General features: G+C 45.5%; 2 protein-coding genes across 2 annotated transcripts in view; one reads left to right on the top strand and one right to left on the bottom strand.

The window, feature by feature from the left end:
• The first annotated feature begins 4,155 nt into the window (after window positions 1-4,155).
• On the top strand, window positions 4,156-12,517 carry GSG1 (germ cell associated 1). The gene is given in 8 exon segments (XM_033117535.1): window positions 4,156-4,223; window positions 6,800-7,118; window positions 8,354-8,524; window positions 9,186-9,341; window positions 9,344-9,408; window positions 9,411-9,459; window positions 9,977-10,088; window positions 11,664-12,517. Coding segments are annotated over 8 exon segments (1,227 nt in total). The 5' UTR covers window positions 4,156-4,214; the 3' UTR covers window positions 12,010-12,517.
• A 2,841-nt stretch (window positions 12,518-15,358) lies between these two features.
• FAM234B (family with sequence similarity 234 member B) overlaps window positions 15,359-26,122 on the bottom strand; it is a 29,200-nt gene continuing 18,436 nt past the window's right edge. Inside the window, exons 6-13 of the mRNA XM_033117534.1 lie at window positions 24,808-24,955; window positions 24,310-24,451; window positions 22,919-23,062; window positions 22,664-22,745; window positions 19,813-19,968; window positions 17,299-17,416; window positions 16,003-16,223; window positions 15,359-15,423 (exon numbers count right to left, since the gene is read on the bottom strand). Coding sequence (XP_032973425.1) covers window positions 15,418-15,423; window positions 16,003-16,223; window positions 17,299-17,416; window positions 19,813-19,968; window positions 22,664-22,745; window positions 22,919-23,062; window positions 24,310-24,451; window positions 24,808-24,955 — 1,017 coding nt within the window. The 3' untranslated portion in view covers window positions 15,359-15,417. The remainder of the gene's footprint in view (window positions 15,424-16,002; window positions 16,224-17,298; window positions 17,417-19,812; window positions 19,969-22,663; window positions 22,746-22,918; window positions 23,063-24,309; window positions 24,452-24,807; window positions 24,956-26,122) is intronic.

The raw sequence follows: 26,122 nt of genomic DNA, 5'->3' as shown, positions 1-26,122 counted from the left end.
CTGTAAAATCTCAGATGGTTCAAGATACATCATCCATAAGGGCTCTAATCCACAGGGAATTACGGAGCTTGGGAAAGGACAAAACATTTCCAATCTGTCACTGGCATTTAAGCAATGTGTTTGTACCGTGATCTCTGTGAACTAAAGATAATACTCACTCATGAGATCATTGCTGTTTTCTGGGCTTTGCTCATCAAAAAGCAGGAATGTTTCCACAGGTGGGAGGAAATGTATTGGCAGAGGATTTGTTTGAGGACACGACAGCACATCTGTATAGAAAGGCAGAGGGTGTGCCTGTGGACCTGTGGACCCTCTTTTCAGCTTCTCACTGCTAAATCAGGAGGATTTGTGTCTTCTTTAGCAGTAGACGGATGTTTGGACACTTTACTCACATCTTCGCCCCTAGTTTCCTAATTGTATTCATGAGTCTCGTTTCCATCACAAACTTCATTCCTTCATTCATGGATGTTAGGGCTAGGTCCTGAGGATCCACAATGAATAAAACATAGCTGCTAATATTTCTAGATACTTAAAGTCAAGTGAGCATAACAGACAAGTAACCCATGTGATGAGTTACATGAGAGAGGCACACAGTAGAACATGCAGGAACAGACAACAGGGGCCTGTAGATCAGAGCCAGTGAGAGCCCAAACATTTACACTCCCCTCGAGCCTTTTATCTGCTAACAAGAAGGAGTTAGTAAACGGGGCACGGGGCAGAAATCCGACTCCTGGAAGAAGGACAGGGGTCCTACTGCCAGGGAGGGCAAGTGAACATTTCTTGGGGAAAGATGCCAGTATGGATAACGTGAAAAAACCCCAGTGGATCCCTTCGCCCCAGGCTTTGACATTAGGGAATTGTGCGCTGTACACTTCTCTGGCCCAGTATTCTTACCCATTGTTTTAATCACCTCTTATCTACAGTGTCGTCACAGAACAATAATTTGAATTCCTGTTTACAAAGTATGTGTGGGTATCCCAAGACCAGTGTTTCTTTTTATGAATACCTACGAAATAGGTTTTGTACAGTGCAGGGAACAGTGACTGAGAACCTTAGCAAATATAGGTAGGTCCCAACCATTGGCTTTGTGATGTCTTAAGTGTTGAGCTGCATATCTATTCCTGTGGAGATTATTCTAAGATGGTAACAATCCAGCATGCAGAAGTTAAATACTGCTTTGAGATGTGGAATCTTCATGTCTGTGCTGAGTCATGAGCTTCTGAGCCGAACCTAATTATATTTATGTTGCATTGACTAGCAATTACTTCTTCTGTTCTAAGAGGGGAAAGAGAAGAAAAAAATATTAACATGCCTAAATTACAATGAAAGGAAGTGAGTGGGATGGCGGGCTCTGATTTGTGTGGCCAGGCAGAGAAAACTCATGTTTTGTCAAAAAAAAAAAAAAAAAAAAAAGAGGAAATTAGATGTTGTGTCCGAGGATCCTTGGGGAAGGGAGGATTGGTCAGTTAGCAGCCAGCCAGCCAAGCACACACACAAAATGCACAGCCTCCCAAGGGGTGGATTCAGGCTTTGGGGACGGCTGAAAATAGTAAAATTTTGGAGGCCCTCTTTAAGAAAAATAATATAAAATGACAAGTACAAATTAGGCAACAGGGTCTTGGAAGGGGCCCGAGTAGGTGGGGGACCACAAAGCTGAAGTTTAATTAGTTCTATTCTAAATCTACCTCTTGGCCTCCTCATGGAACCCACTTAAGACTCCGGCCCCTCCCATCCCCTTTTCCCTGGAGAAGGCAAATTTCAGACTATTAAGTCAAAGGGGGTGCGGTTTATGAGCAGAGGTAATAAAAACCAAAGACATAAGACTGTGCCAAATGGTGACTCAAGCGGGATATGAGAAGTGTCTGCAAGTATTTGAAGGGTGTCAGAGGAGAGGGGGAAAGAATTGTTCCCTGTTCTGAGGTGAACAGTGGATGAAGATACGATTAAAGTAAAGAAAAATGTGCACAGAATTCATCAGGAAACAGTGGCTAACTGTATTTTCTGATACTGGGGTGTTGCATTTCCCATGGGATGTACTTAAGGATCCATTGCATCACTGAAAACCATAACTGGCCACAAAAAATGTGCAACAGAAAACAATCCTACAAGACGTCCTCCGGGGAGCGCCTGGCTGCCCCTAGTTCATTCTGAGCTCTGAATTCCATAAGGCTGACACATACCTTCTATAGATTAGAGTGTGGGGAGGAGGCCAAACTAAGAAAAAGACAACAGTCCAGCAGGGAGGAGCTGCCACTTCCATCCATATTTGGGGACTGGTGTGGGGGGGGAAACATATGACTGAAGAGGAAATATCTGAGGAGATGGTGCCACCCAGTGTTGGGAGGGAAACTAGAGCCAGGAAAATAGCAGCCAATTCCACCGTGAATAGTGACCACAAAATTCCTGCTCCCTTCTCCCAAAAGACAGAGAGTTCTGTCACAGTGAATAAAAGGTCATCTGGGTGATACAGGACCCTGGGCACAAGCTTATGTGTGTCAAATATGCTGTTAACATCAGTCTGAGAAGAATAGAGAATATATTGGGTGACAGAAGTGAGATCCAGAGAGACTTGTTTGGCTAAAAGGCAGACTAATTCAAACACTGAGGGGAGCCTGTCTTTGACGCCCTAAACTTAATGCACAAATATAGAAGGGGGAAAACCAGACTTGGTTGGTGTCGAAACTGGAAGAGGAGGGGGTAGGGCAGGATCGGGTATACAGGGTTTCATTAAATGTTAGCCCCAAATGAGTCAATCAGGTGTCATGCTATGCACCGTGGCTACATATTTGTCAATCTGTTCAGCTTTTCACTGGTTGTTAGGTCAGAGTGGTGACTTCCAACTCCTTATATGCAGAACCAGAAACCAGAAAGCCATCCTTGGGTATATACTAAGAGCTTCCTACACATTACAGATTCCTGGGCCTCACCCCAGAACCAATATGGAATCTCAGGATGGGGCCCAGGAATCTGAATCTTTTCCAAAGTTTCAAAGATTGTTCTGATGCTTAATCAGAAATGAGAACTACTGCTTTCGAATAAAGAAGAGGACTTTACAATCAAGACAAAGAATTATAAAGGAATATAGAAAGTGTTATGAGAGGGATACAGTGTGATGAGGACATAGAGGAGGGAACTATTCTTAGGGAGAAAAGAAACATTTTCAAAGACTGCGTGACTCTTAACCTTGATGAGAGGCTTATCAGCAGGTAACAAGTTTGAAGACATTCCAGGTAGATGAGCATTTGCAAAGGCCAGAGGATGAAAACTCATGGGGTGTTTAGGGAATCCATGGGGTGCAGAATGTCTCCCACTCTTGTCATCCCAATTAATGAGTACAATTTTTGAGGACAGAAAAAACAACTTGTACTTCTAGGGGCATGGGTGGCAAACATATATACAATGAACCTCTCACTGATTTGTCAGATTATTTTTTTTTTTAGAAGCCCTTTTTAAAAAAAATAAAAATTGTCATTCCTTTGCCTGAAGATTGGGAGAGAAAAGGTAGATAGCTGTAGCATTGCTGGCCCTGGAATTCATTTCTCTCCTATCCGACTCCATCTGCATCTCCACCTCCATCCCCACCCAACACTCTCAGCATTCCACGGGGAGGGATGGTGCTAACAATCCTTATTAATGAGCTAACTGGGGGGTGGAGACCACCATGACACAAGGAAGCTATTTTGCATCCCTGGCTCCATGAGGCCCTGACATTGCAGATAATAGAGCTTATTAAAGGGATGGAAAAGCCTACACAAGGGAATGGGAGCCTTTGTAACAACGACCCTAGCCTATTTTCTGTGTTTGCCATAAAATCAATCCCAGTCCATTCACACCAGTTACCTAGGGAATAGCAGTTAGATGGAAACTAGATCATCATTTGCTTTTTGAAGCAACTTCCCTCTGTGAATGCAGGTCCTTGCTTCTGTGTGATTAATCCCAGATCCCCACTGGCAAGCTCGCCTGTGTAATCTCCCAGAACAGCTGGACCATGATTACAGTGTCAATTATTAAATGCCCAAGGTTCCTGCAAGGCAGCATTTAATCGTGAGGCACTCAAAAAGAAAAAAAAAAACTGAGCTAGAAGGGGAGAGGGTTAGGAGCGGTTGAGGGGAGGGTGGCAAGCCTAGTGTTCATTCTTTCAACATTCAACCGAAGACATTTGGAGCGCAGAAGGCATCCTGCGCTCCTTCCAGACAAGCTGCAAAACTCTGACCATGGCCAAGGTAACCAGCTTCCCCCTCTATTGCTCAGAACGTACACTGCTTAATGATTTTGTACCTGGTCCTTTTAAGTGGTGTGCCTGTCTCCTCATTGTATTGTCTATGTTAAGCCTATGTTAATTCCGAGTTTTTCTGTTAATTTATGTTGATGGAAGAATTAGTGACATTTTGGCACATACTGTGCACTTCTTAATGATCTGAATCCAAGTGTCAGGGAAGCCACTATTTGTCCCTTTTCTAGACAGTAGAATCACTTTGGTATGGGGCTTGTCAGCATATGCAAAGACATAACTTTTCTTATGGCTGCTACTTCTTCTGATCACCTTAAGAAAACCACTGCAAAATTAAATTGTTCTTCCAATTCAAGAGGTATGTGGATCTTGGAAAGAAAAGGCATGTTTGGGGGAGGGAAATAAAATATGTGATGACGGGTACTATAGGTATTAAAGATAATTCTCTAAAAGGCTCTTGAATGGATTCCCATTCGATTATCGAGATAATCTTGAATGAGTCTCCTTGTGTCTATCCTTGGTGATCATTCCTTCTGGAAGCAGCCTGTTTGAGCTTCATTCCAAGCTCGTTTTCATCCTGTTTCTCAGATCACTTATTCCTTAAATTAGCTGGCACCCTGGTGCTGCAAAGTGCTTGTCCAGGATGTGGGGTCCATTATTTCTTAGTAATAATAACTTACAAATATGTGTAACTTGAAATGTATTGAAGGTAGAATTAAAATCTGATGTGATAGTAAACAAATTTCCAAGCCATATAAAATTGAAAACAAAATTGTTGAAAATGCAGAATTGCCTAAATCCTTAGTTCAATCTTTATACAAAATGATTAAAGAAGATGTTTTACCTAGGAGTCTATTTCCTATTCAAGCAATGGATATATTAATATAATTAGAAAGGATAACTCATAGTAACAGAACAATGACTAAAACCAATAGCATTTTCATAACTAAAAACAAGTTGAAAACATTCTTTTTTGACTCCCATATCTGGTAATATATTTCTTCCTACCAGATGCTGTAGTTTTTCAGTTCTTACCAAGGTCACCCAGTCTTGCAGCGTGGCCACTCCTGGTGGATTTAATTTGTTGAGTGCTTTAAAAAAAGAAATCATATTAGCAGATTGCTTTCCAAACTCTTTTATCATGTTTTGCATATTGGTTTTTACATACATATGAATCTTGTATATTTCTTACTACCAGAAAATAATCTTGCACTTTGTCTGCAGTATGCACTGTTTTAGTCCCTGTAAATTCTGAAGAACAAACTGTTATATTTCGCAGATAAAGTTCTCTGTTAAATGTAGAAACGTTAAGCTCTGGAGATGATGAGAGAGGCAGATTTATGGGCCTATCCCATTTAGCTATGGTTTTATTTATATCTGTTAAACTAAGCAGATTTGGGTCTGATTAATTCTGATATGAAAGATCCCCTGGAAAACTCAAGGTGGTTTACTTTAAGAAGCATCTATCAGCAACGAAGTGCGGGCTTCTTTTCCATTCAGTATGTATTAATACAATAGTACACACTGCTGTATAACAAAGTGTAAGACCTGTCAGATTTCTTTATTTTTCTAAAGCAAATTCAATCTGGCTCCAAGTCACCACTCCCCAAAGTTAAAATATCTAACATTGGTCATTTTTCAACTAGCCCTCCTCTTAGACTAAAACATGAGGAGGCGGTCAGGGGCTCCAGCCAGAGCCACACGGGCCACAGGTCTCTCTGCTGCCACTATGAGTCAAGCATTGGTACTGCACCAAGCTGTGGTGACGCCGCTCCAGGTTCCTCCCCATCCACGAAGGTCACCCTTTCCGTGGCTCCAGGCCACGACACTTGAGGTCCAGCCTCCATGGGCACCATGCAGCCACCTCCCATTTGATATTCTGCCTCTCAGTGGCAGTGGATGGGCGATGGACCCAGATAACCACATTTCTCAGAATCCACAGCTCCCTCCCCTCTCCAGGGGCTTCAAGAGCCCCACACCCCAGCGGGTGCACTGCTCTCTTTTATCCTCAGGCCCCAAAGCCTCTATCTGCACCCCCTGCCTGTCCCCCCTGATTCGACTTAACATTCGCTGATAGGACATATCCCCCCTTTACTCCTCACAGAGGAATCTATATTGCAGGGAAGAAGATACCAAAACCTCACTTTATCACAATAACAAACACCTCAGCAAGTCACTGCTACCACCTTTCCATGCAGGCAAAACCAAAAATAACCACCAGCAAGAGCGTTTAGAATGCTCCCTATTCTTTTTCTCCACCTGATAAATACTGGCCTCAGTGGCTTACTCACGTTCTGACTGAGATTACCTGATGCTTGCTCAAAGCATCTTCAATAAGCCTTTTAGTATAAGAAGGTCCAGCTTAAATAAACACCACTGCTATGGTGCCCACTCCAGGCCACTCCTGAAGCCACGCTTCCACACGGCTGCTTGGAGAAAACTCCCAGCGGCTGGCTGTGCCTGTCATGCTGGAGGAAAGTGGCTTGAGCTTAGGGGACCGCAGGGAAGGGTGTCCAGATCTCCAAGGAGGCCCGGAAATCAGGCTCTCCACTGGTTTGTCTGTTACAGATGGAACTCCCGACGGGCCTCACTGGCCAACGGACATTCCTATCTGCCGTCCTCAACCTGCTGTCACTCAGCCTCCCCACAGCATACCTGCTCAGCAGCTACTGGTTTGTGGACACACAGAAGGTGCCCAAGCCCCTGTGCGGAAAAGGTCTGGCAGCCCAGTGCTTTGATGTGCCAGTGCCCGTGTATGGGGGCAGGACCAACACAGCATCCCAGGAGGTGGTACAATGCAGCTGGGAGACTGGGGATGAGCGCTTCTCCTTCCGTACCTTCTGGAGCGGCATGTGGCTATCCTGTGAGGAAACCGTGGAAAAACCAGGTAGGCTCCTCACCCCGGCTGCCTGACTTTCCCCCTCGAGGGGACCTTCTGTAGGCAGAGAAGCAGTGGGAAGCAGAGAGCACTCCCCTGCACCCCTCCGGCCTCACTCCCAAGCTCACCGTCTCCCACCTCTGTGTTGCGTCCCTTCTCCTGAGGTCGAAAGTCCATCTGGCTTTTCAGCTCCTGCCTAGTAGACTTGCTGGTTTAAAATAACTTACCCTTAAAGGGTTTCCTTTAGACTTTCAACGTTATGAAAATTTCCATTCTAGCGAACTAGAATTGCTGTTCAGAGACAAAACAAGGAGACGTAACAATTACCGAAAAAGCCCTGCTCTGCCCGGCTGTACCTCATCTGTGTAATTCCGTTGCTACAGGCCTTGATTTTATCATTAGTGAGATGGAAGGATCAAGTAGATCACCTTTAGAGTCTCTTCCTCCTCCTCTCCCTCCAACAGGGTTTTCTTATTCTAAGTAATCCTGGTACACCACTAATTTAAAAGGCAGGGAACCACAGCTCAGAAAGGGTAACCAACGGCCTTCCAGGAGCTGCTGACAGAGCCTCCCAGGGCTCCTACCACTCAACACATACAAAGTGGGGACTGTGTCAGCACGCCTCAGTTACCGTGCAGGCTTCATGTCAGGAGTGTAGGAGTTGGCCGGAGGACACCCCCTCCTCCCTGTTCAAAGCACTCAAAGGTCACCTTGTAGTGAATTTTTTCTACAGCCCAGAATCGTGGCCATTTGCGATCTACTACTTCTCCCAATTTGGGCTAAGGGAAAAAGGAGACAGCAGAGGAACAGGAGTTGTGTGTGTATTTAACTTTTATGGCTATTATCCTGCCACTTAACACAGCTCCAAACCCAGGCCCTGCAACAGTTCAGAGCCATTCAGACCAGTGGTACAGTGGCAACAAATGGTATTGGTTAACAATAGGATGGTTAACTCTTCCTGACATGGGAACCGGAGCATTCCCTGTGTAGGCACTCTCAGGGAAACGTTGCGGTCTTCACCGTCAGGAACTGAGGAGAGAAATGAATCTTGGGTGACTCTTGCCTATGCATTCCTCCATGCATTCTGAACTGCTGTCAAGGAGACATTTACTGCCTGCCTACTACGTGCTGGGCAGGCACTGTGTCAGAGGGAATGGAGCAGTGCCAGGTAAGGGGTTGGGGCAAGTTTTCCTCCCGGTTCTCCAAGGAAGCAGCTCCAAGAAGCTGTACCTTGTCTGTTTCAGGGGAGAGGTGCCGAAGTTTCATTGAACTCACACCACCAACCGAGAGAGGTGAGAAAGGACTACTGGAATTTGCCACGTTGCAAGGCCCACGTCACCCCACTCTCCGATTTGGAGGGAAGCGGTTAACGGAGAAGGCTTTCCTCCCCCACCCTCCCTTGGGGCTTGTGGCAAGTATGTGGGTTTGATAACAAATTTAGTTGCCATTGAGATTGGGGCTTCTCTGGATCTAAATCGTACTGTGCTCTCCTGCTTTCTTCTTCAGAGCCCCACAGGGTGACACAAATTCCTTCTAGAGCTGAGTTTCATTCATATGCAGGAATGCAAAAAAAGGAACAGCAGAAACAAATAAAGTTCACAAACAAAAAAACCACCAACAGCTCTAACCCACTCTTGTTGCCAAGTAACCATGTTAAAAAGCTTAGGTTTTTCATCCAAGTGTGGAAAGAGGGAATGAAGAAAGGAGGGAGAAAGGGAGGAAAGAAACAAAACTGACTATCCAAAATAAAATAAGGAAAAAAAGCAACAAAAATAATAGGAGTTATGTCCTGGCAAGATTTTGTGAAACTTGGATGATTTCTTCTCAAATCTCCTAACAGTTTTAGTCAATCAAGTTTACTTGATTATGTATTGGGCACTGAGCAGAGTGAGAGCTGTGGGTTGACAGCAAAGAACCCCAAATTAAGAAACGTTCCCAGCTGATTTCGGTGTTGTCTTCTTGTCCTCTTCTCTCACGCTGCGAGGCTTTGCTCTTCTAATAAGCATCATTTGTTCGCCGTTTGTGCAGTTACTTAACTGGCAGGGTAAGGGTTCTTCTTCCTGTGGTTTCCGACAGAGATCCTATGGTTATCAGAGGGAGCCCAGTTCGTCTACATCGGACTTGAACTCATTAGCTTCCTCCTCCTGCTAGTGGACTTGCTGTTCACGGGGAACCCGGGCTGCGGGCTCAAGCTGAGCGCCTTTGCAGCTATCTCCTCCTTCCTGTCAGGTGAGTGCCCCAGAGCTGGAGAGGGTGGCTGTCCTCTGCTGCCTTTGAAGCATTAGCTGGCAGGCTGGAGTCTGTCCAGAAGGGAGGGTGGAGGCGCCCAAAGGCAGCATAAAGAACGGAGGTATGAGGTACATTACGGGCGTCTTTCCTTTTCAATTGAAATAATACAAAATTTTACATCGGATCATTATGTACTTCAAGAAATGATTTAGCTCTAGGTTCTTCTCGTTTGCAAATGTTCTCAATATGTGAATTAGTTTGGTTTACTTTTCAGCTGTGACATACACACAGCTTTGCAAGCCTGTTGGCTAAAGTAAGAGATGCATATATAAATCAGGAACAAAGCTCACATTGGGGGTATGGGCGGGAGATACAGTGAACAGCAGCCCTGAGCGCAGAAACTTTCTCCATAGGTCCAAACCTCAGGTCTAGGGCAGCCTATTGCAAAGACACACATTCAGGGAGAAGCCCCCATTACACATTAGTCTTCCTGCAAATGCGGTGGCAGATGGGAAATGGAACGCCTCAACACAGGCTGCCCCTGATGCAAAATGAGGCAGCTGCTCCAAAATCGTGCTCCCTGTAGATGACCGTGCCAGCCTTGCTCTAACGGTGCTGCCTTCCTGTTCCCTCTGCAGGCCTTCTGGGGATAGTGGCCCATATGCTGTATTCACAAGTCTTCCAGGCAACTGCCAACTTGGGTCCAGGAGACTGGCGGCCACATGCTTGGAATTATGGATGGGCCTTTTAGTAAGTGCTGATCTTCTTCTGAACCTTTGAGCCCCTCCCGCAGGCAACCGTCATTAGATTTGCTCCCCTTAACAATATCCTTGCTCCGTGTCCTTCTGCCTTTTCTTCCTCCGTCATCCCAGAAGCCTGTCAGTCAGGGGGCTGGACCATCAGGCCACACCCATTCTTCCCCCACCTTCTGAAAAGGTAGAGAGAATTCCTCTAGCTTGTTTTCTGAGGCTGTTGTCTAGTCCGGTTTTCCTGCTGGTACAGCTGTAGCAATTGCTTCTTTACCTGATAATTGCCCTTGGGAAAGGAGATTGATTTTGTATGGTTTATAGAAACAATGCTCTGTACTTTATATATTTTATGATTTGTGGTATTGGAGGACAGAGAAATGGAGAATTCGCCTTGAAATTTGGATTGAATTCCATCCCGTGAACTGCTTACTCTTCTCCAATAACGAAGAGTAACTTATTCCTACCTCCCTTCCCATCCACCAAACTGTGTTAGAAATAAAACTTCCCCTACCAGTCATTCTCTAACCCTTAGAAAACTAAAGGGTCAGCTGTTTTAGGTTTCTCTTTAAAAATAAAAAGCAGCAACCATGACAAAACAAATACAGTCGAGGTAAGCATGCCCTTTATTTAAGAGTCCCTCACTTTCTCCCTTGAGGAACACTATTCACTACAGGTGCCAACCTGGACTTGCATTAACTGTCTGGATAAGTGCCAAGTACTTTAACAGTGTTCAAAAGAAACAGCACTGGGCTCCAGCTGCCATGCTAAAGGAGGCAATATGGAAACCCATCTATGTCTGTTACGAGATCCTATCCCTTTTCTTATAGTATAACATGTGCAACTTGATTAGGGGTCTTTGGTCTACTCCACCAGCCACCTTCTCAGTTTAGCTCGTTTTCCAGACCCACCACTTCTACCTTTTGTCTGTCTTGGCATTTTGTCGTCTGAGCTTTGCTGTTGCTGCGAAGCTCAGACTGCAAACCTCCCATCAGAGGCATCCCCAGCCTGAGTCTACTCAGTCTGTCAGAGGAAGCAGACAGGAACACGCTGTACCAGCATGTGGCCTGGCTTTAACCATCATCACTTGGCCTCATGAAATCCCTCACTAACCTCACACAACTTCCTGTTTCCTGGGCTTCCCAGAATCACAGGGAGACTCAGGGGTATGGAATCTTGGAAAGTATACAAGGGTAGCTGCAGCTTGAGAAACAGTAGTCAAAAAAAAACTGTGTGTGTGCATGTGTGTTTATATATGTAAAAAATAGGCAACCAAGTACAGAAAAGCACAGCACTGACTGACAATTAACCAATTCGGTAAAAACGAGTCCATCAAACTCCCAGTCTGACTTTACGTGAGTCTCTCTTTTACCACAAAGCATCCAGAATGTACCTACTAAAACAGACCGGATTGTCTGCCTGCCACGTACCTGCAACATGGGGGAAGGCAGTACTTCAGGCCCCTAAATCCGTAAGAGGCATCAGCCTCGTTTACTAGTAGGAAGGGATCACAGCATTTTTCTTACAAACCTGTGAGAAGGACTCTTACTGTCCAATTTTTTGGTGTATTTGTCCCTAGCACGGCCTGGGTTTCCTTCACCTGCTACATGGCATCAGCTGTCACCACCTTCACCACATACACCAAGCTGGTGCTGGAGTTCAAGTGCAAGCACAGGAAAAGCTTCAAAGGAAACCTGAGCTGCCTGCCACATCATCACCAGTGCTTCCTCCAGCAGCTGTCATGTGCAGCCCACCCAGGGGGACCTCTGACCAGCTACCACCAGTACCACCATCCGCCCACCTGCTCTGTCTCTGAAGGAGTTGACTTCTTCGCAGAGCTACACAACAATGAATTCCCACAAGGCACCAGCCAGGGCCTAAAAGAAGAGCTGGCTGGGTCACGTGTAGAGGAAGAATGGTGGTAGCAGTATGTGGGTTTGGAGAGCAGGCTGAGCCCAACCTTACATGTGTGCTTGTTATCAACATGTGTTTAAACCAAAGTCTGTTTGTTGGGCATGGTTTTTAGAGGTTAAGAATAAGGGTATGCTACAGGAGGAGTCCAAAGGCACAGTGTCAGGGGCCACTGTCCCTGCTCCTTCACAGCTCTGCCTCCTTTCACTATTCCCCACCTATTGCGTTCAGAATTCCCTTCTCTCTCTTACTGACTGCTTATTATGTGCCAGGTCCTGGACGAAGCAATGAAGATAAAGAGCAAAGTAAAATGCAGTTCCTGCCTTTTCAGGGCTAATCAATCTGGTCATGTCTGGGATCTGGTGAAATGGAGGTGGGTAAATCAGCAGATGATTGTGGCTCAACCTTCCATGATGCACTCGAATTTCCTAGAAGTCACGGAAGGGAAGATGAAGTCGCTTTGACACGTATAACATGTCCTCCACACTGCCTATTACATGTCCTGCATCCAAAGAGTGGGTACCCAAGGAAAATTAGATATTATCACGGAAGCCATTAGGCGACTAGTATAGATGAGGCTTCTACCCCATGCAGGGACAGGCCTGCTTCCAGAAATGGGCACTGAAGCTATTCAGATAGGACTATGGTTCTCCAGTGCAGAACCACATGGGAGACTTCCGCAGTGAACAAGCCTGTGGCACACACTCCTCTCTGGATCCCCACCTTCTCATCCATCCACTTGCCCTTTCTCTTTTCCATAAGGGAAAACAAACCATCCTTGACGACTAAGAAGAATGACAATGGCACACAAATATGTTCCTATTACATAGTATTTATTTGTTCTGTAACAATTCACATTTTAAATGGTGCTTCCTGACAATATATATACCAGCTGCCAGGGTGTCACTGTCCCTGTTTCTTCACAGCTCTGCCTCTTTCACCATCCCCCATATCTCACGGATAGCAATTTACATTCAAGGGGTTGGTATCATCATACCACTAGAAGGGCGAGGAGAGACCATCTGTGGGAATGGGGAGGATATGGTCTAGGGTACACGGGAGGATTTGTGAGGGAAGGAAAGAGATTGCGAGGAGGAATACCCCTGCATTTGCAGACGTCATTACTACTTCTAGGTAATTGTCATATTGGCTTTGCTGGCAACCCCACGTTGGGAATGGAGAAAGAAAGCAGTACTTCCTATCTCAGATATCTGGGTGGGTGGGTATCTATGAGGAAAAGGAAGTTTGGGGACACAATGGACAAGAAACCAGCACCCACATTGGTCAGATGAAGCTTCCTCAATCTTCCACCATCATTTGCACCCTCTGTACTGGCTGCAAGAGGGAGAAGAAACCTAAAACCTGTACTGTGTTTAGCAAAGAGATTCAAACATATCACAGTCAAAACAATCTATGTTAAGTTAGTTTGCAAACACACCATGAAGAATTTAGGGACATTGTGTTTTTCTAGCTTCCTCTTATATATTTCTGGAACTCACCCAGGATAAATATAGTCTTCTGCCCAAAACAATGCCCCCAAACCAGGTCCTCAGGAAACAACTTTGCACTTTACTCCTGCCTAAACTGGCTGCCTTCCCAGAAAGCCTCAACATGGTGGAGGACCGGGTGTAAGCCTGGATAGCTTAGCCCAGGCTGCAAGACCACCACCCAAGTTGTAGGTATTCAGTCACCTATAAATTAGTCCTTAGAATTCTCTACTAGAGCAAACTAGATCCTAGGCTCTGCTAGCCAGGTAGATCAAACCCTAGAAGGGAATCTGGAATCACCCCCATACTCTTGGGTATCCTTTAATTATTTCCCCAAGTTTACAATAAGCTTGACCACACATGCTTTTCAAAGTGTTGAAACCAAATTTGTTTTCACAGGCTTAAGGCAGGGGGTGCCCAGAAACCTGGGAATGCCAACCTGCAGGATGCCTGCGTGGAGCTATTGCCACCAACCTCTGTGATGTCATAATGCCTACCAGTCGGGCAATCAATATATATCCCCTAATTTTCTGGAATCTCTAAATTTTCTGGAATCCCATTATTAACACAAGCTAAAAATATGTAAGTTCAAGTAAAGAGAGAACCTGAGCTGCACTCAGGGGATGACCTATCAAAATTATTCAAGAAGAAAAGTAGTTCTCCACCAGCTAATGTGAGACTTTCTGCTAAACAATGACCTAGAAGTTTAGGAGAGAACGTAACAGAAGCACTATATTTATATAGAAGAAGGGAGAATCACTGGAAAAAATTCTAAAGAACTTAACCAATTATAAAAGTTACAGTATTTACATAGGAATTTTCTCAAAATACAATGCTTTAAAGGCTCTACAAGGAAGATGTACAGGACAAAATAGTTGCATACTGGACTCATGGAACAAAAGTCCAGAAACAGCTTTGCTCTCATGCAAGCAAAGCAAAAATATCCCTGAATAAAAGAGAGCAAAAGAGAAGCAGTAAGGAGCATGCCCAGGAGAATATGCTAAGAAAGCAGTGTAGATCTGAAGCAGAGATAAGGATATCTGCCTCAGTGGTTCCTGACTTCTGGTTATCTAGGAAGTTGGGGATAACATACACTCTAGAACTTAAGTTACTGCAGTAAAAAAGATTATGACTGGCAAAACAAAAAGACCACACAGTAACATACGGACCTCGTCAGAGGTGGGTCATTGAAACTGTATTTCTCTTGCTCCTCTTCTGATAGGAATATGGTTCTTCTTAGGGTCACTAAATACATAGAGATGGAAAGTGTGAGAGGAGACGGGACACGTCAGACAAGGGAGAGATGAAAATGCTGCAGTGGCTAACTCAGTCTCCCGCTGTCAGCCTTTCGCACTGCCGCTAAGATTGGGAAGAAGCTGAGGAACAGGTGGGGAGAGAAAAAGGAGGGAAACGAGTGACCCTCAAAATCAGAGGCAGGCTATCTGGAAGCCTTAAGATGACCAAACAAACCAGATGTATTTCAGAAGGACAAGAAACTGGGTCCCTGAAGCTTAGGACGTATCTAGAAAATACTTTATCACAATGCTAACAAACAAAAAAAAAAAAAATACACAGATGGCATAATGCAAAACAAAATGTTCCAGGGAAAAACTTCACTGGAATTTCCCAGTAAGAGTTTATAAATTAGACATACAAAATATAAAACACTTATATAAGATTCACATTTCCAAATTATCCACACAGAGTGCCTAGAGGAGGTTAATACGGGGATTGAAAAGGTAGGTAAAATAAATGGATCGTGCCGTTATCAGAGAACTCCATCGTGCCTTCCAAAGTGCTCTGCAACAACCACACAGACGTGGTGAAATGAGGTTGACGATGTCTTCCTTCTCTCCAAAGAACTGATTTTACACCGACAGGAGAGAGACAGTATCCATTCTGTTCGCTTCTTCTGAAACTCAAGATTCCATCACACTAGATCTAGGGAAAAAGATGCACGTATCAGTGACTTTAATTTTTTCCCTGGCAGAGAAATGGAGGAAAAGGAAACCTGAAGGTCAGAATATTCCTCTATTTTCTTGTCTTTCTGTGTAGCCCCAATAGCTCACAAGTGTCCCTCCAAAAAAGGCACAGAGACTAGACCACAGTACTTGTACTTGGGAATAGGGAAGGGGGTGGCTTAAGCATTTTGAGCAAGAGATTTCTTTGTGCTATGCAACTGCCACAAGCCCTGCCTTTTAGCATCACTAGCCCCTACTCAGAAAATACCAGTAGTACCCACTCCCATCAGTCACTGGGAGAATCAAAACCATGACCCCACATTTCAAAATGTCCGTTAAGGGAGTGGTACCATTTCCAGCTGAAAAAAATTGAGTAACATTTCTCAAGGGTCATGAAGCACCCGTAGAAAATGGCACTGGTCCAAAGCAGCTGGTTCTTGGTACCCAGCTACTCAAGAAGGCTCCCATTCTCCCTACTCTCTGAAAAGCGAAGTTGGAATTGGTAGTATTTGTCCTAAACCTCAACAGTAACTAAATATGTCTGTCAGAAGCTATTCACCTGCAAGGGAGAATCAACAAACTTTATCCTCGAAAGGAATCTGCGCAGCTCCCCACGGCCAATTTTGGGGGTAGTCTCCTTCAGCTGGACCATTTGGCCCTCCATCAGTGCCCACCGTAGACTAAGCTTGCTGACCACCAAGGGTGCTGGATGGCCTTTGGAGCTTGGCCCCGTTGTCCTGGTAACATAAAAGGCATCTTTCCAGAGGTCGTTAATTCCAACTGAGGAAGGACAAAAACAAAAGCAGTTAACAAGGACAGAAAACTTCCACTAACAGGAGAGTAGTTGGGTTCCGCAGCTAGATTCATTTATTCATTTACTCCTTCATTAATTCACAGAAGTTTATTGAGCACCTAATAAATGTAAGGTACTGAGCTAGACTAGACAATGGCTGCATAGTGGTGAAGGTCTGGATGCCAGCCAAGCAACTTCAAGGCAAATAAGTTTGTAAGGAGACAGCAAGTCTTTGAACGGCAAGAGAATATGGAAAGAAGTAAAGGAAACATGGCCAGTCTGGCCTTCCCCACCCTCCCCCAGCGGGAACAGTGGATTCCCTTAGGACAGCCTGAGGCAAGGAATCCCTGAGGTGGAGACCATCAGACACTTCCACTAACAGGCAGCAGTGGCTGAGTTTTCAGGGTCTCGGTTTCCTGACTTACAGGTCCCCAATACATGATCCCAATTTTGCTATATGATATTATTTAGCTACATTATATAAAGTAGAAAAATACTTCCAAAATGTTAACAGTGGTGATGAGTGGTCAGAATATGGGAGATTTTTCTTTTTCTTTTTCCCGTTGTCTCCTGGCTGCCATTTCTATGCAATGGGCATGTTTACTTTTACTAGTCAGAGAAAAGGCTCCACTAATGCTAAACCACGGCCCTGAGAAAACATTCTACCTGCATCGTATCCCTCTCAGTTAATTCCAAGTCCTGAGCTCCTACAGGGTCAAGAAACTACTATTATTTGCATTGCCAGCCCCTGGTGCAGTGCCTGGCATATGCTCAGCAAATGCCTGCTGAGTGAGTGGCTGCAGGAGTCATTACCATCTTAGACCCTTTGGGAATGGGACTGCACGTTCCCCTGGGCTTGCAGCATATGCAGAGGGGAACACTCTGGCCATGGCTCCGGGTACCACAGACCCCAGGGAAAACGAGGGCAACTCAGCACACACCCCCTGCTGTCATCTGAAAGCATACATCCTTCCCCGGGTAGGACAGTGGTATCCTCACACACAGCCAGCACGTCCTCTCCCCCGTATGCGTACACAGACCCCCACCGGCACCGGGACTGACCCTTCGATGCTGTCACTGTGCCAGTGGCATTGGCCAGATCCAGAAGAATCAAGGGGAATGCTGGATGCAGGAGGTAAAGGTGGTGAAGGCTGGGTGGCTCAGCTCCTAGGACGACACCCTGACAAGGAGAAGTGAAAAGGAAGAGCAAAGGTAACTCTGCATTCCCACACATCACGGTCCTCAGATGAAAAGGGCAGAGGAGACCGTGGTGATTCATGATTCCTCTCAGATGCTAAGGCCTGATACCAACTACAATGATGTGTTAGAGAGAAACTCCCATATACAGGAGACATAATTCAAAGAGCTCGAAACACTGACTGATCACGAACGTCTTCAAACCATTAGAGCTAGAAAATGCTTTCTCCCCTATGAGAAAAATAAAGGCAGAAAGGAAATTCACATGCCCCAAGGAGAAATGTAATGTGGAGACCTCACAGTCGCCTGCCTGCGGAGCATTCGCATGCGGGTTCGTCACCTGTAGCAGGTGGGCATGTACGGAGACAAGATCTACGTATGAAAACATAGTGCACCAAAGACATTTCCTCTGATTGGATATGAAAGCCAACTGCAAGTGTCAAGTTAAAAATCTTATCAGTTCCGGAAATAAACAGAACGTTGGTCAGACAGAAGCAAGTTATTAACTGTAAAGCAAAAATTGCAAGGCCTCTGTGTCAGTCTCCAAATTCCCTACAGCAGAAGAAATGCACACTGGAACTTCCTTTAACAGTTTAACTTCTGTGCAAGGATGGCATTCGGCAGGCACATACATATGCCAGTAGGTAGCTGCTCTACTGGGCTCCCCGAGTACCACCCCTCCCGTGGGACCATTTGGGGCCTCCCCTCACGGAGGAAATGGAACCGGGAGGGATGACTGGCACCCTGCTTCTACATTGTCAGCTTGGGAACGAGTCCACTAAGCAAGAAGGAATGTGCACGGGAAGCCTGCAGCTGCCACACTCCCACCACACGCCCACAAAGCAAAAGAGGGCTTTGCCCACACCCGTCGGAACCCCTGTACGGTGGGACAGATCTCTGGCTTAGACAACAGGACAAGAAAATAGCCAAACTCAGTCCTTACTGCCTACAGAATAGCCCAAATTCTTTAGCGTAAAAACCAAGATCTTATCTTCCACCATTTAACCTAAATCTGCCTTTTTCCAGCCTCCTCCTCCAATTATGGACCTGCCCACTCCACACTTCAAGAATGTCTCACAATTACCTAAACTCATGCTCCACTTCGCTCAGTTTAACCTTTGCCGATCTTATTTCCCCCTAAGACTGCCTAACAACCATCTTCTCTAGCCCATTTCCACACATTAAAACACTTCTCATCCTTAGGTCCCCAACTTGAATGCCACCCCTTTCATAAAATGCTCCCTGATCTCCCCCAAATTAGTATCCCCCTCCTTTTGTGCTTCCATCTAAACTTATACTTTCTATTACTGCACTTGGAACATGCCTTTGTTTTGAGGTTAATTTTAGACGACGCGTACATTTAAGAGTCACCTGGTCCAATCCCCTCGTTTTACGAAATGAGGAAGCCAGAAGTTAAAACGTTAGGTAAACTGCCAATGGTGCCATGTCAGGGCACGGCAGAGTTAAGACTATAACCTAGATTTTCAAGTCAATCTGACCCTCATGACGAGGGAATACATTCGCATCTTCACTCGTGGGTAAGAGCACACAGCTGAGAAGAGCTGAGGGACTTGTCTGAGAGCACGCAGTCGATGAACTCAGGACTCTTCCCCTTCAGGCTCGCCCACCATCGGGGACCCTCTGTCTTCTCTAGAGGGCCAGCACTGTTTCCAGTGTATCCTCAGGTCCTAACAGACAACATGGTGCATGGCACATAGTAGGTACTGGTCAAGATGTGTTTAACTGAATGAAATCAGGGTGGGTCCCCCTAAAAACTCCCAGGCACCTATTATAGGTGACCCCCCGACTCATCGACCCCATCAAAACACTGAATATAGCATTTAAGACTCTCTAAGATCTGCCTTCTGTGTATTATCCCATAATCCCCCCAGGTAAACTCTCAGCTTCTACCCCATCGATGCCCCTCCCCATGGCTTTGCCATCCCCACCCCCACACCTGTTTCTGCAGTCTCAGTTTATTCAGCTCAAGGCCCAGCATCACCTTCCCTGAAACTTTCCCTGCGCCTTCCAGACCAGTCATAATTCTCTCTCTTCAACACAACTGCAGCACGTATGAATCATCTGTCAATTCAGACCTGGTGTCTCGAGAGGACTTTCTGTCCTCTATCTAGCCTCCTACTATCCATACCAGGTAGCCAGGGGCTGCTGTCAGGTTTCATGCAGCTTAGCTGAAAGGTGACGGAGAGAGGCGTAGCTCAGGAGGAAGCAGGTTCCTGCGTTGCCCCCTCAAATGCTGTTTTCTTCTACCCATAACCACTTGGAAGTATGGCTGGTCTAATAACACTTCCGGACCCAGCCAACCCCACAGAAGAGCTGCCACCTGACAAAGTGACAAAGGGACCCTCTGAGCTCACTCACAGAATTGGGAGATGCAGCTGACAGCCCTTCAGCCCAAAAGAGGAAGACAGACTTCAGGTCTGCAGTAACCGCTGAGGTGGTTGGCGTTTCTCTCATGTGACACGGAGCACTGTAATTCCAAATAACCGAGCCAGAGTCCCCATCCACCACCATCATCTGCAAAAGACAGTGAGTACAGCCTGGCCTTAGAAAGTCAGCAAGTCAAGAAAACACACACACACAGGTATTCAAATAACATAGTAACAGGTTGAGCTTATCAGATGTGAACAAATTCGGTGTTCAGAGAGCATTAAATAACAGCTAGGATCAGGACGCAGTTTTCTGCAAACCTTGTTACCATCTGACAGAGTTTAAAGCACCACAGGATTTTCAGGTGAGAAGAAGACATTATAAATTATCTAGTAAATTTGGACCTGGTGTCTTGAGAGGACTTTCTGTCCTCTATCTAGCCTCCCATTATCCACAGCAGGTAGCCAGGGGCTGCTGTCAGGTTTCACGCTGCTTGGCTGAAAGGTGATGGAGGGAAGAGCAGCTCAGGATTCCTGCGTTGCCCCCTCAACTGCTGTTTTCTTCTACCCATAACCACTTGGAAGTGTGGCTGGTCTAGTAACACTTCCGGACCAGTCAACCCCATAGAACAGCTGCCATCTGACAAAGTGACAAAGGGATCCTCTCCTTTTATAGATGAGAAAATGGAGGCTCAGAGACAGGAGATGACTTAATTGTTCAGGTTTCAGACAGCCCCTGGACAGAGCAGCCAGCCATTCTGTAGTGGTGGTGTCAAGACGAGGTGCCAACAGCAGTGCCTCATTCCTGCTCCTTCCCTCCCCCGACTGCAGCAACAAGAAGACGGAATGATTAAGTGAGCTCAGCACCAGGCCACAGTGCTAGGAACTTTCTCGTTTGACCACTGGTATTGTGACATAGGCAGCCCAGCCCTAGGGACGTCTCAAATTTAAAAGAGCACAGTTGAAACAGTCGAAAATAAATCAAGAGGAGATTCTCTCCCTAGCTGCATCTCTCAAACGATAATTAAGGGAGCTGAATTTATAATCCTTGGCAGCACTTACATCTCCCATCACCACAAACATCTCACACCTCACAGTTCTAGAGCCTGTCACTTGCCAAAATCCCCAAGAAACTCTCCCATCTACCTCCAGCCCCAATGCCTTTTGCCCTCTGTCCTCAGTGTCTTTGTTCTTCAGTAAGTGGAAGGACTGCACGTTGTTCAACCATCACCTCCCTATTCCTCCAGTCTCTCGGGTCCTGCCCTTCTCTGTCCACGCTCAGACGCTGCCTCACAAAAGACCCTGAAACCGCCTGGAGAGACAAACTCCTCTGAGGAAGCAGAGAGGAAAACAGCCTAGCAGTTCAAGATTCTGCACTAAACAATTTTATCCAGTCACACATATTATTTCATTTAACTGTCACAATAAGCCTATGACGGTAGGCAGTACTGTTATCTCTGTTGTACAGATGCAGTAACTGCAGCAAGGTGAAATTATATCATTTGCCCAAGGTCACCAGTAAGTAGTGGAGCCAAGATCAAAATCCGGGTGTGAACCCTCAGCATCTCAGCTCTTCACGGGCCTACTATACTGTTTTCCTTTAATTTTCCTAGGAATGGCAATGAAAATTCCCATCTCTACCCGAAGTTCCTTTGAAATACAATCAGACATTGCTTCCTTCCTGTACGGTACTGCTGGAAGACTCTCCCTGAAGTGACTCTTGTATCATCAGATCTGCTTGTGACCAAATAACCCTACTGCTTCCAACACCTCATCCAAATTCTGCAGCCTCGCTTTCTGATCTCTCTGGCGGGACTGCCTCTCAGACCATCCTTACTTGTCCATCCAGCAAACCTCTGCTCTGCTCTCGTGATTCTGCACATCCGACCTCTGAGCAACATAGAGCATCTCCATCTAGTCCCCACATCCCCGTGGCTCTGTGCAAACCTCCGTGACAGCACTTCCCACAACGCGGGACAGCTGTGTGCACACGGACACCCCAGTGATACGAGCGACACAGATGGTGGCCTTCTCATTAGTGCTGTGTCACCAGACGTCAGCTGTGTGCCCAGCACAGAACTGGACACACGCCCGAGGGGATGAGTGTGTTCCCTCTCAGGGAGCAGTGTGCAATATATAGATATAATAAATAGATACATACAAGATAGGCCAAAAAGCTCGGTCAAGCATTACAAAGAAATTTTAAAAACTCTAATTCTGCTTGTAATGTTAAAGAAATGAATAACTGCCCATCCAATCATTGCTATCCTCACCACAGGCAATCTCACGTACAATCAGAAAGACTCACTCTGTGTCCTTGGGACCTGCCATCCCATTCTGTCTCTGGCTCTCTGGTCTTCCTGACCCGGCATGCTTCCCCATCTACCTCCTCCGCACAGAAATACAGTTCAGCTTTCAAGGCCCTGCTCATCCTTCTCTCCTTTATAAAGCCCTCCATAACAACGTAGCAACTAAAATGTCCTGCCGTCTCTGAAATCTCAGGTGTATACATGCATGTCCTGAAGTATTAAATTGATTAATGCCTGTCTTTCTGCACCAAGCGACTTCAGAAGGCTCCTATTGCTTAACTGTACGAGTAAGTCAGGAATCCAGAACAAGGTCCTCCTGTGCAGGAAGGAGGTTAGCTAGAAAAATTTCCAGAGCTACAGGTGTTAGCACTGAACTGTGAGGTTTCATCTGATCCACTCAGCTAGGCTTGGAGTTCTTGGAAAGAAGGGACCATATTTTAGGTTTTTTTGCTTCTCACAATGCCTAGCACAGGGCTGGACACAAAGTACATACTTAATATATGTTTGGATTGATTTTGAGTCCCAAGGCTTTACCTTTTTCAGCCCAATGCCATCCTGTATCTGCAGAAGGAAGTCTAATGTCTGATCGTCAGTGAAATACCCAGAAGTAGGCTGGCTGCAAATGAGAACAAAGTAAGTGATCGACAGCGAATAAGAAACAAGAAAAACAAGGAACTCCTTCCCTCCCTGCTCTTGCATCAGCCCCAGATACCACACCACTGTTCTGGGCAGCTGGTGAACATGGGAGAGTGGATGAAAACAGTGCACGCGAGGAGGAGCTCTGCAAACCTGCGCAAGCCGTCCAGGCTCAGTGTCCAGGAAGGCAGAAGGCTGTGCCCCCGCAGCAGGACAAGGCCTTGTCGCGTTGTGATCAGGAGGTTGCTGCAGTTGGAATCCGGTGCCTTCACCAGCTGGAGCAGCTCAACACCATCACTGAATTAACAAGACCCCAGCAGTTAGCCTCCGGCTTGGATGAGATTCCTGACCCACCTGGTTGGGCTTTTTCTCTCAGTGTACATGTTTGTACATGCTCTTGGATTCCCCTCCCACCGTATCTTATCAAGTGGGGCACTCTCCGTTCCAGCTGAATCTCATTTTCTTGACCTTGAAAAACCAAAGGTCCCTAGAAAACTCATATAAGTTCAAAAGGAACTCACAGAAGTGCCACAGAGCCATACCTGCCACGTTGGATACTCTGGGAAACCCAACAGAGCCAAGGAGAATGGTAGGGAAGGCAGATCTGGACAGAAGGCTCGAAACTGTCATTACGCTTGGATAGCACTTCATGGTATACATTTCGTCACCTTATTTCTTTCTCTGTACAACTGGGACCATTTTATTTGACATCTACATTTCGTCACCTTATTTCTTTCTCTGTACAACTGGGACCATTTTATTTGACATCTACCCAATTCACCGAAACATGATACTGCCTGAGAAAATGCTAGAAAATGATTTTAAACTTCTGGTAGAAAACAATAAAGACAATTATCACCCAGGCCTGGGCTTAAATGGGTAAAAATCCACAGCATATGACAAATTACATGCTTTTAGTTAAAAAATAAACAGAAATTAAAAAATAATATTTCATGGATGCTTATGCTTGCTTCTGCCAAAATGATGACTCCACTAAGAGAAAAGTAAAGAGTGCGGCAGATACTTCAGCACAGTTTTACAAATAGTTATTTTAAATAAATCTACAGTTTTACAAATAGTTATTTTAAATAAATCTATCTTCCTACCTGAAGGTTCCCCAGCCTGACCCTGCCCTACTCTGACTCGGAACCCTACACAAATATCCTTCCTTGCAACTTATATGCAAAGGGATCACATATCATGGTCACTAACAAATGCAGAGGTACCAAACAAATGTATACGCATGACTTGTATTCCTCTCTTGTTATCTGTATGGATTATTACAATTTAATACAGTTTTTTCCTTTCTTAAAATGTGTATACATGTTTTTGGCACCCTCTGTAGATATCAACACATTACGGGTTGATCAGGAAAAGAAAACTTCTCATTCATATTAACCAGATCAGAAAATAGCATATTAAGGGCTAGTACTGTTTCCCCCTCAAACTCTACGCACATATTCACCAGCCCAACCAAACTTAGAGACTCCACGGCATGTGAGAGATCAGGAGATGTCAATGACAAGGTCAGATGTCTGCCCTACCTGTAAATGTCAATAAGCTCAGACAGGTTGATGGATCTTCGCTTCTCCCATTCTGGCTCTTCTATCTGCAGAGAAGGTGGTGAGCTGTCTCGATTCTGTGCCTGAACAAAAATGTCCCGCAGGGCGACAGCCTGGATATTACCTAGCGCCACAGGAAGAACCAACACTGAGAAGCTGAATTTACTACAACTGTCCCAGGGTGAGGATCTGAATGAGACACGGAGCCTGGTCAGATACAGGCCGCCCAGACTGGTCCCGCACAGAGCGAACCTGGAAGTGAGTTTGTAGATGCTGACCCAAGAGCCTTCTCTTTGGAGAAGGCAGCAAGGGAAAGCAGAGCTAATAACGTGCAATAGGTGGGGGCACTGAGCAGTCCCTGTGACAGGAGGTGATGAAAGGGCTCATGTCAACCATTCCGGAGCTTTCACCCTGTTTCACAAGAGGCCTAATCACATGCACCAATGGGGAGCAATAGCAAAAATGATCCTTGCTTCTTACCAAAGCCAAACAGGATGTAGACAGCCCCATTTGTGGTGATGTAAACCTGAGGACCAATCAGATTCCCCGCTCCCACAATGCTGTACTTCACAGGTCGGCCCACTGGACTCCCTGTCCGACCAGACACCAGCAGAAAGCACACATCTGGCTGAAGAGAGAAAGAAGGGGATCGAGTCAATGGAAGTCCTAGCGTTTCCTAATCAAATAGTTTCTATATACAGTCATTGCTTCCTCGTTAGCTAAGGGTTCAGAAACACTTCCCAAAGTTGGAAAGCACAAAGCCAAACATGCTTTACTTAACTTCCCAGGAAGTAAGAGGCAAATGTCCCGTCCCCTTGTTAGGTACCTACAAAGGGCATCTTCATGGTAGCTCAGGGAACTTCTCTGAAGCACAGTTGTTGCTAATGAACAGAATTCTAGCCCAGAGCTAAGTATAGGACAGCTGACCCCCGGTCTCTTCTCTCATACCCAGGAGTCCCCAGTAATATTTGGTCCCAACAAGAAGCAATGCAGGTGGTGATCTCCCATCCTAACATTACATGTCTGGCCTGGACAATATCAACCTCACTCTCAAGCAAAGATAAGCAAACTTTTTCTGTGAAAGGCTAGATGATAAATATTTCAGGTTATGCAAGCCAGATGGGTTCTAGCAACTGCTCTACCCTACCGCCATTGTGTGAAAGCAGCCATAGGTAATACATAAATAAATGGGTGTGGCTGTGTTCCAGTAAAATTTTATTTACAAAAACAAGCAGTGGGCCAAATTTGATCTGCAAGCCTTAGTCTGCAGACCCCTGCTCTAGAGGATTTTATCTGGGGAACAGAGTTGCGGGTTGGGAAATATGAGGACTGACTGTATCCATATCCTGACTTCAGTAAACCTTCTGACGAAGCTTACCATCACAAATTCTTATGGACAAGATAAAGAGAAGTGGTTTTCAGCATACCCAGAGTAAGAGTCAGTGCCAATCCAGAGGGAGGTTTTAGAGAAATGGCCCAGCACTGTGCTACTCTCATTCCTATTCATCTTTCTTATCAGATTTGAATGAATAAAATTCACGCTAATCACAAAGCTGAGAGGGACAGCTAATATACCGTATGACAAACTCAAAATTCAAGAAAGTATTAGGCCAGAAGATGGGTCAAAATCTGGAAGAAGAAATCGGCCATTAATTAATTGATTAATTAAAAGATGTGGGTGTTTCAACTGATTATAAACAAAAACTGGATCTTAGAAAGGCTATCACCGTATTTGACTGCATTGACAGAAATACAGAGTCTATATCACAAGAAGTAACAATTCCCTTAGGTCGCT

The sequence above is a fragment of the Rhinolophus ferrumequinum genome, chromosome 10 (assembly GCF_004115265.2).
Source record: "Rhinolophus ferrumequinum isolate MPI-CBG mRhiFer1 chromosome 10, mRhiFer1_v1.p, whole genome shotgun sequence".
In the NCBI taxonomy this organism is placed as follows: Eukaryota; Metazoa; Chordata; class Mammalia; order Chiroptera; family Rhinolophidae; genus Rhinolophus; species Rhinolophus ferrumequinum.
Note: the sequence above shows the minus strand (reverse complement) of the source record. Positions and strands in the feature narration are given on the sequence as shown.